The sequence below is a fragment of the Hibiscus syriacus genome, unplaced genomic scaffold (genome assembly GCF_006381635.1).
Source record: "Hibiscus syriacus cultivar Baekdansim isolate YM2019G1 unplaced genomic scaffold, ASM638163v2 tig00110621_pilon, whole genome shotgun sequence".
Classification (NCBI taxonomy): domain Eukaryota; kingdom Viridiplantae; phylum Streptophyta; class Magnoliopsida; order Malvales; family Malvaceae; genus Hibiscus; species Hibiscus syriacus.
The window spans coordinates 635263-649877 of record NW_024062802.1 but is presented as its reverse complement, the minus strand read 5'-3'; the positions used below and the strand labels follow the sequence as shown (position 1 = coordinate 649877).

The following is a 14615-nucleotide window of genomic DNA, read 5'->3' as shown; positions in this document are numbered from 1 at the left end:
AAGCACAATTTGGTAAAATATATATTCTAATAATTTTTTATTCCTTTAACCAAACAAATATAATCTTACATTCCTGCTAAACCAACCAAACATAAAATACAATATTCGTAGTAATTTTATTTCCCGATAATATTTATTTCTAATAATAATTTTACATTCCGTGGACGAAACGTACAGTTAGAGTTTCGTTGAATAAAATTACTAAATCCCCAATTAAATGTCCAAAAAGTAGTGCCCAACTATTAACCGGCGACGGATCTATTAAAGAAATGAAATGCACGTGGAAAAATATATATTTACTGTTCCAAAGAAATAAGTACAACTTTCTCCACCACCGCGTGTCTAAAGTTCACTATATTTTTGCCTATAAATTTGGGAGCAAACCAGATTACCGGAGCATAAACCAAAAACCAACCATGGAAGCCAAATTGTGCGACCACGGCTTTTGTACACATTATATGATTATAAACGCCAATGAAGCCTCTTTCTTTGATATTGTTAAACTCTTGTTTTCCAATAATTTGAAGAAGAGAAAATTTATCCAATCCTCTTTCTCAAGAGAGGACAGTTTTTTTTATCGACTTCTTGTAGTCATTTCTACACTGTTGCAAAAGTTTCTGCTTATGATTTACACGCCGATGGCGATGATGGGGATAACGATAGAGACTTTACTCAACTTCTTCAGTCTTAATGGCGGCTTCCGTGGTCTCCTGAGAAATATCGTGCGAGGTATATATATATATATATATTTTATATCTTTCACTGTAATGTTTAGTTTGATATTAATCGTGTGTCGTTGTGTTTGGAGCAGTGAAGGTAGTGATTCCAGACAGGAAGGCTGCAACATATCTCTCTTTTATCGGATTTACAGACACGAGAATGAAGTTAGACAGTGACATTAAACATGGAAATCCCATGTATTATCCTGCACTTTCGATTATGGCTTGTAAAGCTGTTTACAATAATGCTGCTTATAACCAAGCTCTAATCGAAAATCAGTGGAAGGTATATCCATGGCTTTCTTGAATTAGGTTACTTGAATGTCAATCATTAAACTTACGTTAATTATTTGCTACGTTTGTGTGTCTGCAGATGGAGTTCTTGGGATTTAAAAATTACTGGAATGGTACCCAACTTATTTTGATTCATTTTCAGTTTATGTTATTAATTATTTTCAACTTATTAATTGATTGGTTTTTGATATTTGTTAATTATTTGGATAGATTTCTTGCAAAGAGCTGAAACACAAGTTGTAATGTTTCGAGACAAAAATGTTGACCATGACACCATCGTCGTCTGCTTCAGAGGGACTCAACCGTTTAACACCGAGGATTGGTGCTCAGACGTGGATTTGTCTTGGTTCGAATTCCCCCACATCGGAAAGATTCATAGCGGTTTCTCGAAAGCCTTGGGAATGCAGAGTAGTGCAGGTTGGGCGAAACAAGTGGTTCCCGATTCAACCCACGGTCAACGCCGACTGCCGTTGGCTTACTACGACATAAGGGACACGTTGAAAGACCTTCTGGAAAAGAATCCTGAAGCCAAATTTATAGTGACGGGCCACAGTTTGGGCGGCGCGTTGGCTGTGTTGCGGAAGATGATTATCGGATAAAGCAAAATAGCAATTGATAATTTGAAAAAATAAAATGAAGATAAAGGAGACACAAAATTTACGTGGAAAACCCCTAAATAATATAGGGTAAAACCACGGGCAACGGTAGAAGAATTTCACTATGAGAAAATAGGAATTACAACCTCTCTCGATCTACCAAGGAGAAAACAATGATAATTTCTCTTAATAAAAAAGAAAAACAACTCTCAAGAAATCTCTAAATTCTCTAGTATTGGAAGAAAGCTAGAATGCTTTGGGATGATTTTGAAGCTAAATGAGCTAGGGTATTTATAGTTGAATCTTAAGGACTAATTTATAAATACCCTAAATTATAATGACTAAAAGTGTAATTTTATCATCACCAAAATTCAACAAAAGCTGCACTATTCGGTGCCTATTTTTTTTCAACAATATCATGTTGGTTGGCACCGAAATGTTTTGCCAACTTGTTGATTTTGTTTTCAACATTCGGTGGATTTGTCCACTTTCAACAATCTCCCACTTGAAGATTTGATTGTAACAATCATATCTTCACACCATTCATTCTACCTTGTACCTTCATGTTACTTACGTCTCTGACAGGCCACAAGAGGATCGACACCAAGAAAATTTATCAGCATTGATCGCCTTCGTCATGAAGTCTGCTATATTGTCTTTGGTATGGATCTTCTGCATATCTACCGTCCCTTCTTCCACCTTTTCACGAATGAAATGGTACTGAACTAGTATGTGCTTTGTCCTTTAATGAAATGATAGATTCCTTGCTAGATGTAAGGCGCTTTGACTGTTACAAAATAGAGAGACATACTCTTGATTGTGCCCAAGCTCCTCCAATAGCATCTTCAACCAGATTGCTTCTTTACTGGCTTGTGTAGCTGCTACATATTCTGCTTCTGTTGTGGATGTAGCCACAACTGACTGCAATTTTGAAACCACCCAGCTTACAGCTCCACTAGCAACTTTGAACACATATTCTGTAGTAGATTTGCTTTAATCCAAATCTCCTGCATAGTCAGAATCTACATACTCATTGATTAGTAAATTTGATCCTCCGTAACATAATGCAACATTTGAGGTCCCTTTGATGTATCTCATGATCTTCTTTATTGTATTCCAATGCTCTTTGCCTGGATTCGTCATGTACCGACTAACCACTCACATTGCTTGTGCAATGTCTGGTCTTGTGCATATCATAGCGAACATTAAACTTCCCACTGCTGATGCATACGGTACTCAAGACATCTCCATCATCTCTTTTTCACTGCTAGGACTCATACTGGAGGATAATTTGAAGTTAATAGGAATAGGGGTAGAAATTGGCTTACAATTTTACATGCTAAATCGTGACAAGATCTTCTTCAAGTAATTCTTTTATGAAAGCCAAATCTTCCTATTACTTCTATCTCGGTGAATTTGCATCCCTAGAATCTTATTTGCTGATCCCAAGTCCTTCATTTCAAATTCCCTAGCCAATTGCACATTCAATTCTTCAATATGATCTTTGTTGGGTCCTGTAACCAACATGTCATCCACATACAATAGCAATATAACAAAATCGTTATCACCAGACCTCTTGAAATAAGCACAAGGGTCTGCATTAAGTATGTTGTATCCAAAGCACATAATGAAGGAATCAAATCTCTTATACCAACACCTCGGCGCCTGCTTTAGACCGTACAGAGATTTGTTCAACATGCAAACCAAGTTCTTCTTTTCTTTTTCTTCAAAACCTTCAGGCTGGAGCATGTAAATCTCTTCTTCAAGATTTCCATGAAGAAAAGTTGTTTTAACATCTAACTGCTCTAGATGTAAGTTCAATGTAGCACATATTGCCAAAACTACTCGAACTGTTGTTAGTCGAACCAAGGGAGAAAATATTTCATTGAAATCAATACCTTCTTTTTGAGCATATCCTTTGACCACAAGTCTTGCACGATACCTCTCAACTTGATCGTCACCATTTCGCTTGATTTTGAAGACCCATTTGTTACCAATTGGCTTCCTTCCTTGTGGTAGTGGCACAAGGTCCCATGTATTATTTTTATGAAGGGCTTCGATTTCTTCTTGCATCGCCATCATCCACAGTGAAGCATCTGAGCTGTTTATTGCCTCCTGGTATGTTGATGGCTCACCGTCCTCTGTTAAAAGGCAGTATGCAATATTACCTTCTATAACATAATTTGAGTGCCAATTGGGATGTCTTCTCACACGATCTGATTGACGAGTTGTTGGACCTTCAGAACTCTCTGGTTCTTGTTCATCATGTGCTGGTTCTGCTTCAGAATAATCTCCTTGTTCAACCTCCTTTTCCACATATATCTGTGTAGTCTCTGACTTTTCAGCGATATCATCGTCTTATTTTCTTTGTAGTTTATCTTCTACAAAGATAACATCTCTACTGATGATCACTTTGCGGGCAGTGGGATCCCACAAGCGATACCCCTTTACACCATCAGCATACCCCAAGAATTTGCATTTCCTGGATTTTGGATCTATTTTTGAAATTTCTTGGGAGTTGTACATCACGTACACAATACTTCCAAATACATGGAGGTTTAAATAACCAGCTGGTTTACCAGTCCACATCTCCATTGGTGTCTTCAGCTCTATTGCAGTTGATGGAGCTCGATTCACCAAATAACAAGCGGTATTGACTGCTTCTACCCAGAATGATTTTTCTAAGCCTGCATCCCTCAACATTGCTCTTGTTCTTTCTAACAAGGTTCTGTTCATCCACTCTGCCACTCCATTTTGTTGAGGAGTGTTCGCCACTGTGAACTGTCTTTTGATGCCTTCTTTCCTGCAAAAGTCATCAAATTCTTCGATTGTGTATTCTCCTCCATTATCTGTTCTGAAACACTTGATCTTATTTCCAGAATCAAGTTCCACCTGCGCTTTGAAGTTTTTGAAAGTTAAAAACACGTCTGACTTCTTCTTAATAGGGTGCACCCAACATCTCCTGGAGTAGTCATCAATAAATGAGACAAAGTATTTTGCTCCACCTAGGGACGTTACTGGTGCTTGCCATACGTCAGAGTGAACCAATTCTAGAACACTTTTGCCTCTAGAATTTGATGTGTTAAATTTCAACCGGTGCTGCTTACTTGTTATGCAATGCTCACACAGAGTAAGTGATACATTTGTTAAGCCTGGAAGTAGCTTTTGCTCCACAAGGACTTTCATTCCTTGTTTTGACATGTGTCCAAGTTTCTTATGCCATAGTATTGCAGAATCTGAACTACATGAGGCAACAGAGGCTTCTGCTTCTAGCAATGTCTCTCCCTTCAGCATATACAAGTTTGCAGCTATCTTTTCACCTTTCAGCACCACAAGCGCTCCACGGAACACCTTCATGATTCCTTTCCTTATTTCAATCTTGCTTGCATTATTATCCAACAATCCGTAGGATAATAAATTTTTCTTCAGGCCTTTCACGTGCCGCACATCTCGAACAACTTTAATTGTTCCATCATACATCTTCAATTTGATGGTTCTCACGCCAACGATCTTTAAGGCATGATCATTGCAACTATACACAGATCCTCCTGAGACAGGTTCATAATGATGGAACAATTCTCTTCTTGAGGTCATGTGATATGTTGCTCCCGAATCAATGAGCCATATATCTGCAAATCGTTTTCTTCATTCCACGGTGGTTGACGCTTCACAGCATAGAGCATCTCCATCATCTGAAGTGTTTGTGGTATTGCCTTGTGGATTGGAGTTTTTATTTAGACTCCAATAATCCTTCTTCAAGTGACCCTTCTTTCCACAGTTGTAACACTTTAAATTCTTCTTGCTTCTCGACTTCGATCTACCATGTTTGTGACTACTGCTTTGGCCACGTTCTGTTGATCTCCCTCTCATCGTTTTCATCATTGTCAACGCTTCTGCTTGTTGCAAATTTACTTGTCTGTCTTCCTTGTTCTTGCACCGATTTTCTTCTTGTAGAACAGCAGCTGCAACGTCATCGAATACTAGACTGGTGACATTACTGTTTGTCAAGTTGATGATGAGTTGATCATATGAATCCGGTAGACTTTGAAGTAGAAGTTCAACACGTTCTTATTCTCCTATTTTACAGCTTAAGGATGTAAGCTGAGAAAATAAAGTGTTCAGTGTATTTAAGTGCCCTGTCACTGAAGTAGATTCTAGCATACGGAGAGTGTACAATTTTCTCTTAAGGAAAATTTTATTGTGCAGCGATGTGGCCTCGTACAGTTTGGTGAGATGATCCCATATCTCCTTAGTTGTCTTCTTCTCCTCGATACTTGACAATACTTCATCTGCTAATGCTAGATGAAAGTTTGCTATAGTATTTTCGTCCATTTCGATCTATTTTTTATCGTCTGGGAAATCTACTGACCTTTCGCTGATAGCTGCTAGACAACCGTCTTTCCTCACGATGGCCTTCATCTTCAATTTCCACAATGAGAAATTTCTCCCATTGAACTTTTCAATATCAAATTTCGTTGTCATTGCTTCGTTTACGGATAGCTCCCACTATTTCACTATCGTGAATAGTTCTTTAGAACCTTTAAAGAATGGGTAATAACTTCTTACTTTCTTATGTTGGAGGATCCAACTTTTGGTGGCAACCACAAAGACAGTAAGCAGATATTACACACTCTAATCTAGCTCTGATACCAATTGTTGTGGAAGACGGCTATCAGATAGAGCAAAATCGCAATGAAGATAAAGGAGACACAAAATTTATGTGGAAAACCCCTAAATAATATAGGGTAAAAACTACGGGCAATGGTAGAAGAATTTCACTATGAGAAAATAGGAATTACAACCTCTCTCGATCTACCAAGGAGAAAACAATGATAATTCTCTCTTGATAAAAAGGAGAAAACAACTCTCAAGAAACTCTCTAAATTCTCTAGTATTGGAAGAAAGCTAGAATGCTTTGGGATGATTTTGAAGCTAACTGAGCTAGGGTATTTATAGTTGAATCTTAAGGACTAATTTATAAATACCCTAAATTATAATGACTAAAAGTGTAATTTTATCATCACCAAAATTCAACAAAAGCTGCACTATTCGGTGCCTAATTTTTTCCCAACAATATCATGTTGGTTGGCCCCGAAATGTTTTGCCAACTTGTTGATTTTGTTTTCAACATTCGGTGGATTTGTCCACTTTCAACATGCTGCTCTTTTCCCAGCGATTTTGTTTTACCACAAGGAGCAGATGTTGTTGGAGAGAATGGAAGGGGTTTATATGTTCGGTTAACCCAGAGTCGGCGACGATGCGTTCAGGGATTACATGGCGAAGAACTTGAGAAAGCATGGGATTCACTTTTTCCGATATGTTTACTGTAACGATATGGTTCCTATAGTTCCCTTTGTTGGAGTGTTCAAGCACTTTGGTACCTGCGTTTACTACAACAGCAAATATCAACCATCGGTAAGAAGAAAGAAAAAAAAATCAAATTAATCGATTAATGAATCAAATATTATATAAATGAATGAATTTTAAATGTAGATAGTAGATGAAGAACCATACAAAAACTACTTCTCAATTGGAGGTTCGATTGCAATGCGAATAAACGCCGTCTATGAAATGATAAGAAGCTTCCTTATGTGCAACGAGTATGGACCAGATTACAGAGAAGGTTGGGTACTTCTTGGCATGAGAATCCTTGGTTTGCTGATTCCTGGTATACCTGCCCATTGTGCCCAAGATTATGTCAACTCCACTCGTCTTGGAAAGCTCAGCCATGTTTTTTTCCACCATTTCCACCATAAATAGAACCCTGCATGAATATTAGCATCTGGAAGATTTCAACAAAATCATTACTCTTGTATACCTTTGTTAGTCAAAAATTACATTAGCAAGTGAAAGTAAAGGTATTAAAATGTGATGGCCCAGATTTTGTTGAACTTCATAACCCAAGTGAGCAAAATCAATTATCTATGTCATCAATGAAGTTATAATATAAAATTAGAGTTATAGTGTAAATATATATTATGTGTTTGATTTATTATATTTTCTCGTTAATTTATGTAATATTTAATTTATATATCCTAATTCCATTATTTTTAGTTAATGTATTTCTCAAAGTTTCGAAATAATTAGATTTAATTTAAATAGTATAAGATAGTGTGATTAAATTATAAAATTATAAAATAATTAAATTAAAAATATGATAATTTATAAGTTACACATATTATAAAAAATAATTATGGAATTTAACTTAATATATTTAACAATTATTATTACATTAAAAATATAATAACTACATATAATCAAATCAAAATACAAAAATTAAATTCACAACTTCACATATCACAATACTAATAAAAGAATTTACCAGAACTCTATCACCAAATTCGTCATTCTCTGAATCTCATTTTATACCTATATTTCTTCCATTTTATAAATAAACTTCCATCAATAAAAAATGTTGAAAATATGAACCTAACCTAACCTAACCTAACTATATATTTTATTAATGATCTACCCAATGTTAATGACGGCTCAATTTATTAATAAATTCATATATAAAATAATATATTTTATTTTCAAATAAAAACTTATATGGAATCTTACCAATTAATTAACTTATAAAAAAATGTGGAGGCTTTTTGGAAATATACCAAAATTTTAAGAGATGGTCATACCGAATTATTAGCTTATATGGAATCATGCCATTACTTTTATTAAATTATAACTTATATATATGAGAACAAAATCAACTAGTCTTATTAAAAAGTGAAAATATTCAAAATTACAATAATGATTTATAACTATCACCGTAAATTAAATACATAATTTAAATATTTTTATATAACATTTAAACTAATCATTTCAGATCATATAAGGACAATGCATGAAAATGGTTAAAACCCCAATTAAAAGAACCATATAAAAAATAGATACGAACAAATCTAATTGCATTGGCAAATGAATCACAAAAGGGAATTAAGCTATTGAAAGACTACTGAGAATTGTAAATCAGAGTCGGGCGTCGTGAGAAACTATCCACGAACGCAGAATCACGTATCCAAGTTCAATATGAAGGTCCATAGCAGGGAAGATCGACAAAATTACAAATAAACGACATCTTGATCAGCCGTGGAGTCGTCAACCAACCTTGAAAAAACATAAAATAAAAAGAATGATCAAATGACCGAGAAAGAAGATGAAAAATATGTCACAAAAGATAAAATTATTTGTATTAATTTTTAAAAAAAATCAGAGAGAAAAGAGAACCGACAGTCGGTAATCAATATCAAAACTGGTACTGCTGTCAGTTTAATAAAATTAAAAGAAAAAGTAATATGATCTATAGAAAACGACGCAAACTCTAAAAAAAAATTAGAAGTTGATGGTACTTTGTAAAATTTTAGGAAATTGATGTTGGTCAGCTGGTGTTTAATTGGAAGTTTTTTTAAAAAAAATTTGTGTAATTAAAATTTAATAAAAAGGTTATTATTTTATGAAGTTTAAATAACAAGCTAATTTTTTCAAAATTTATCATTTCATTTGTTTGGTTCACATCATGGCCCTATACCTAAATTAGTTCCATTTATAAGCAAAGCTCCACGAAACAAAAATGTTGAAAACTTGAACCTAACTATATCTGTATTTGTGATTTATGATCTAACCCTAGCGGTTTACTTTATTTAAAGTGATGGGGACGGCGGCGGCGACGGGATTAGGTATGGAAGACGTCTATAAATCTTTAGGCTTTTAGACCATATGTAAATAGACAAAAATAATTATATATATATTTTTGTTAAATTACATTTATTACTATTTTATTATAAAATATTTTAATCTGATCACCGATCTTTTAATATTGTGAATTAAATCATCTAACTATCTAAATGTTGTTAATCAAGTCGCCCGCTGTTGATATTTGGTGGACGAAATGATGTGACAATTAACAAGGTTTGTATAATTATACACTCGATCCTCATTACTTATATATTTGATAGTCGTTTGAGATTATAATATTAAATTTTTTGATATCTCAGTTAGTAGGTTAACATCTAGCTCAGACTGTTGTCATTTTTTTAACCAAAATATAGACGAGTTTGAAACATAATTAACAATCAGATGACCATTTTATAATTTTTAATAATCGAATATTCAATAAAATAACGCCTTATAATCATACGATAATTTTGTAACTTCGAGACTCAATAAAACAATATCTCGGAGACTATTTTTATACTTTACCGAAGATAAAAATAGCACGCAACAAAGGATTCTTCCTGTGCTTTGTTTATTGGCATGACAAAGGTGGCTAATCACATTCAAGTCAATTTCCCAATTCACCAATTAAATACAAGTCATCCTTCCCGTCATACATTACTCAATTATCCGACGTGATATTTGGCATTGATTAAACTAATTAATCCTCACTGCCCACTATAAGAACTCGCTTTCTGAGTCGATAAAGGAAATCTATCATGTTCCCCCTTACTGTTGCTTCACCAGATAACCTTAGTCAAAATCCCTTAAAATTTCTTCTCCTGCAGTTTTAATGGCGGGCCAAGATGAAAGCAAGGAATGCGACAAGGGTTTCTCCAGCAATTTCATGCTGTTGAAACCCGAAGAGTTGGGATTCATCGATCTGTTTCGGATATTGTATTCGAGTAACTTGGATGACCGGAAATTCGTGGATAGTTCGTCCGAAACAGCGGAGAGTTTCCGCTACAGGTGGCTGATTTTCAATTCCATTGTGGCGCAGAAGATTTTGATATTCAATTCGAAGCCAATGTCGTGGATGGGATCGAAGATCGAGATGTTTCTTAATCTTCTGGCAATTAACAAGAACTTTTTCGTGCTCATAATCAATCTCATGCGAGGTATTTATGTTTTTTTTATTGTTTTTACTGCAATTAATTTATCATCTTATGTATAATTATATCAATGTTCATTGAATTTGTTTCTATACGGATAGATCACTGCAATTGGTGTTACGTTGCTTAAACATAATTTAATCTCTCAAAGTACCTGATTAATTTAGTGACAGAAAGAAATTCATACGATTCATTTTTCCCCACAAAAATAGGGATTTGCTTAACATTGTTTACAGAAAAGATTATTATCTCAGTGATAAGCTCAAATATTTTTGCACGAATCAAGTTTGGGTGGTAAATGAATTATTTTTTTTTCTTGAGATATCAATTTAGAGTCTCATGAATGTCAATGGTATGAGCGTTCAATATTAAATGGTTGAGAGCTATCTTTAAATAGATATTACCTTCTATTTACCCATATTAATAAAAAAAATTAGAATTTTTAGATTTAAAGTTTATATTTAAAAAAATTACGTATACAAAAGTTGTGTTTTGTCAATTAATTAAGAAATTTCTAAATACATACTTTCTTATTATCCCATACTGTAAAGAAAATTATATTTAGAATTCTGAATTTAAAATTTAAGAGTTATAATTTAGGATTTAAAGATCTTAATTAAGATACATAATAACAATTGAACCGTTCAAATTTTCTCATAAATAATAAACCTTATAAAATTATTTTAAATACTATTTAATTTTCATTTAATATATATTAAAAATGAATTAAGGTAATTTTTTATCAATTTTATTATTAAAAGTGGTTATATTAAACAAACAAAAGCTACTTTGTAATTTATTATTCTAAATGGTTGATAAACTATTTTGTAACTAACTTTACACCATGAAGATGGGTCCGGCTGGTGGTGCCGCAAAGGTGAGCTGTTCCACTATTTCACTAAATTATTTTGTGACGTTGAATATGTGGGTTCAGGTAACGTTAAAAAATATTAATATTTTTCTGTAGTTTTTTTGGGTAATATTTTATTAGAAATGTTAAAAGATATTAATATTATTAATATATTTTCTTATTTATATATTAATACTGTCGTATAATATATAATAAAACTTTATTGGTTCACTAAAGCTCGCCTTACCTTGTCCACTACTTCACCGCAATCACATAGCAGCCTCTTCTTTTGGGAATATTGCTTCCACCATAGTTCAAAATCCTTATGATTTCTGATAGCACGTGTTAAAAGTGTATTAGAACAAATAAAATTATAGAGAAACAATCTTCTAAAGACCTTGTGAATCGCTAGTTTACCGTGGAATTTGAATTTTTTAATATTAATTATTTATTTTATTGATTGTATCGGTCTTAAAATTTTATGTTGTTAATATATATATGTTCACCATAAAAAATATTTCTAAACCCTCCATCATTTAATACGATTTTTTAAATATATATATATATGTCACGTATAACCAGCAATTCCATTCCATCCTAATATGAGTAGCATATAGTTATGCATGCATGACACCAAATAAACGTAGTTTAGCTGTTTCCCCCCTTCATACAGGAAAGGAAAACTGGCCAGATAGAGAATCATCAACATTCATATCTTTCATAGGTAATATGGACAAGCGAATGAAGCTCGACAGCGAGATCAAACCCGAACAGGGATACAAGTATTATTCCGCATTGTCGATGATGGCCTCCAAAACATCGTATGAGAATCAAGCCTACGTTGAAACTATTGTCAAGGATCATTGGGAGGTATATATATATGCGTACATATACCCTAAATGAATGAATTGAGTGAAATTGTATTGAAATAACTACTCTTTTGGCTCTCTTTTCTTATAGATGGAGTACTTGGGATTTTATGATCACTGGAATGGTAAGATTTTATTTCTTATTAGTTATATCTACAATCGAGATAAATACATCATGATTGATAACAGAGGCGGAACGTAGGCTGGGCTAGGGGACCATAGCCCTCCCAAAATTAAAATTTTTAATTTTGACCCTTAAAATTAAAAAAATCAATTTGCCCCCAATTTTTTAAAAATTTAATTTAAATTTTTAATTTTTTATTAAAACCCTTCCCATATTTTAAAAAAAAATCATTAAGTCTCAAAATTTCAAAAATTGTAGTTAGATCTTAATTTTTTTTGGAAAAATATAAACTAAATCCTTTAAATTTTTAAAAATCTTAATTTAATCCTCTAAATTTTTTAAAATTTTAAGTTGGCACCTCCACACCATATCACGAAGTTGCGCCATTGACTGATAATGTACTATTATCTGGTTCTGCAGATTACCAAGAAAAAGCCACAACACAGCTCTTTCTTTTCCGTGACAAAAGGGAAAACCATGACACCATCGTCGTTGCCTTCAGAGGAACAGAGCCATTCGACGCAGACGCATGGCGTTCAGACTTCGATTTATCTTGGTACGAGCTTAAAGGGATAGGGAGAATCCATGGCGGATTCATGAAAGCCCTAGGGTTGCAAAAGAACGTAGGGTGGCCGATGGAATGCAAAGAAAACCCGAGCCGAAAAGAACCCTTGGCTTATTATTTCGTCAGGGACAAGTTAAAATCGCTCTTGACCGAAAGTGAAAACACAAAATATATACTTACTGGCCATAGTCTGGGTGGAGCTTTAGCCATTCTTTTTCCTGCAATTTTGCTTCTCCATGAAGAGAAATTGCTGTTGCAGAGACTGGATGGGGTTTACACGTTCGGGCAACCGAGAGTCGGCGACGAGAAGTTCGGGAATTACATGGAAAACAAGTTGGAAGAACATAAAATACGCTATTTCAGAACTGTTTATTGCAATGACATGGTGCCGAGGTTACCTTATGATGACAAGGATCTTTTGTTCAAGCACTTTGGTACTTGTGTTTACTATAACAGGCACTATCAAGGAAAGGTAAACCCTATTTATTTAATTCTAGATACATATAAGATAATTTTTCATTAATAAAACATCGAGTTATTGTTCTTGTTGTAGGTTGTTCCAGAAACACCGAATAAGAATTATTTCTCGCCATTATCGACGATACCGATGATGATAAACGCCATATGCGAGTTGATAAGAAGCTTTACTTTATGTTATTCGAAAGGACCTGAATACAAAGAAGGTTGGTTTATGAAAGTTTTTAGAATAATCGGATTGGTGATGCCGGGTGTTTCAGCTCATTCCACTCAAGATTATGTTAACTCTGCTCGTCTTGGTTCCTCCGATATTTTTTTTCCACCCCAAGAAATGATTCCATGATTCAAATCATAGTGTTAAAATACCACGGTTGGCCTACCAAAACTAAAACATTTATGCAATTAGAAAATAGACTGTGTGCATTTGATGTAATGTATACCATTGTGGGTGGCTTAGTTTCATGTCACCGTCGGTCCAAAGAAGTTATGCTCATAAAGATTTCACTTTAAGGAAAGTGAAATGTGTTGCGTGCGATGGAAAAATGAAGATCTCTAAAGTGAAACGTGTTTCTCGTGTAGAACCGATGCTTTCCCAAATAGTCACTCTTGGGATATATATTTTCAGTTCCATCTTGTTATGTTCTTGACCAAAGAAATCACACTTCAATATTGTAATCCTAATCAAATGCCCAAGGAATCACAGTCTTATGGTCCCTCCTTTATTCCCTTTTTCTTGTTATTTATGTATTTTTTAAGAATAGTACATGTAGATGATAATAACAAGTAAATAATCATAAAATAATAAAATCAAAGGAAATTAACACATAAGTTTCCGTGAAAATCTTAAAAAGTAAAAAAAAAAACACGAGCAAGAGATAAAAATTTACTATAATCGATGATAAATTATGATACTATTATATGAGAGTGCATCAAATCCTAGTACTAACACAATAATTCTTGTTGAATAATGTTGTACCGTACCTTGAGTTGCATGACAAATTTTTTAAGTCGGAAAAATTGAAATTCGGGCCATAAACTTTTTGAGTAAGATAAGATTACATTTTAAAAATATATAGGTGAGTTTAAACAGGTTCTGAGTCCAATTAGATTTGCACAAATTTGTTTAATATTGATAACATACATAAGTTCAAATGTTCAATCAATGTGGAACATATAAACTTCAATCTGATATAAGTATGGATATTATTAATGTTATATATATATTGTGATAATTATACATAATTTCGACATATTATCAAGAGAGTTATGATAAGCAGGGCTTCATGTTCAATGATCAAA

The 14615-nt window shown here is 33.8% G+C and overlaps 3 protein-coding genes across 4 annotated transcripts; all 3 read left to right on the top strand.

Annotated features, from left to right (window-relative positions):
* The first annotated feature begins 384 nt into the window (after nucleotides 1-384).
* On the top strand, nucleotides 385-7368 carry LOC120136017 (triacylglycerol lipase OBL1-like). Of its 2 annotated transcripts, none has more exons than XM_039152140.1 (6): nucleotides 385-729; nucleotides 812-1005; nucleotides 1093-1126; nucleotides 1224-1582; nucleotides 6767-7024; nucleotides 7103-7368. In XM_039152140.1, exons 1-5 carry the CDS (start codon nucleotides 417-419, stop codon nucleotides 6848-6850), a joined length of 984 nt encoding a protein of 327 aa, XP_039008071.1. In that variant the 5' UTR covers nucleotides 385-416; the 3' UTR covers nucleotides 6851-7024; nucleotides 7103-7368. The 2 variants fall into 2 exon arrangements, with proteins under 2 accessions (XP_039008071.1, XP_039008072.1); XM_039152141.1 differs by having other exon boundaries at nucleotides 1224-1586; nucleotides 6771-7024.
* LOC120135852 (triacylglycerol lipase OBL1-like) lies at nucleotides 6884-7369 on the top strand. The gene is made up of 2 exons (XM_039152029.1): nucleotides 6884-7024; nucleotides 7103-7369. Exons 1-2 carry the CDS (start codon nucleotides 6884-6886, stop codon nucleotides 7367-7369), a joined length of 408 nt encoding a protein of 135 aa, XP_039007960.1.
* A 2702-nt stretch (nucleotides 7370-10071) lies between these two features.
* LOC120136015 (triacylglycerol lipase OBL1-like) lies at nucleotides 10072-13778 on the top strand. Its single transcript, XM_039152137.1, has 5 exons — nucleotides 10072-10437; nucleotides 11955-12151; nucleotides 12242-12275; nucleotides 12695-13311; nucleotides 13393-13778. Exons 1-5 carry the CDS (start codon nucleotides 10113-10115, stop codon nucleotides 13657-13659), a joined length of 1440 nt encoding a protein of 479 aa, XP_039008068.1. The 5' UTR covers nucleotides 10072-10112; the 3' UTR covers nucleotides 13660-13778.
* The last annotated feature ends 837 nt before the right edge of the window (nucleotides 13779-14615 follow it).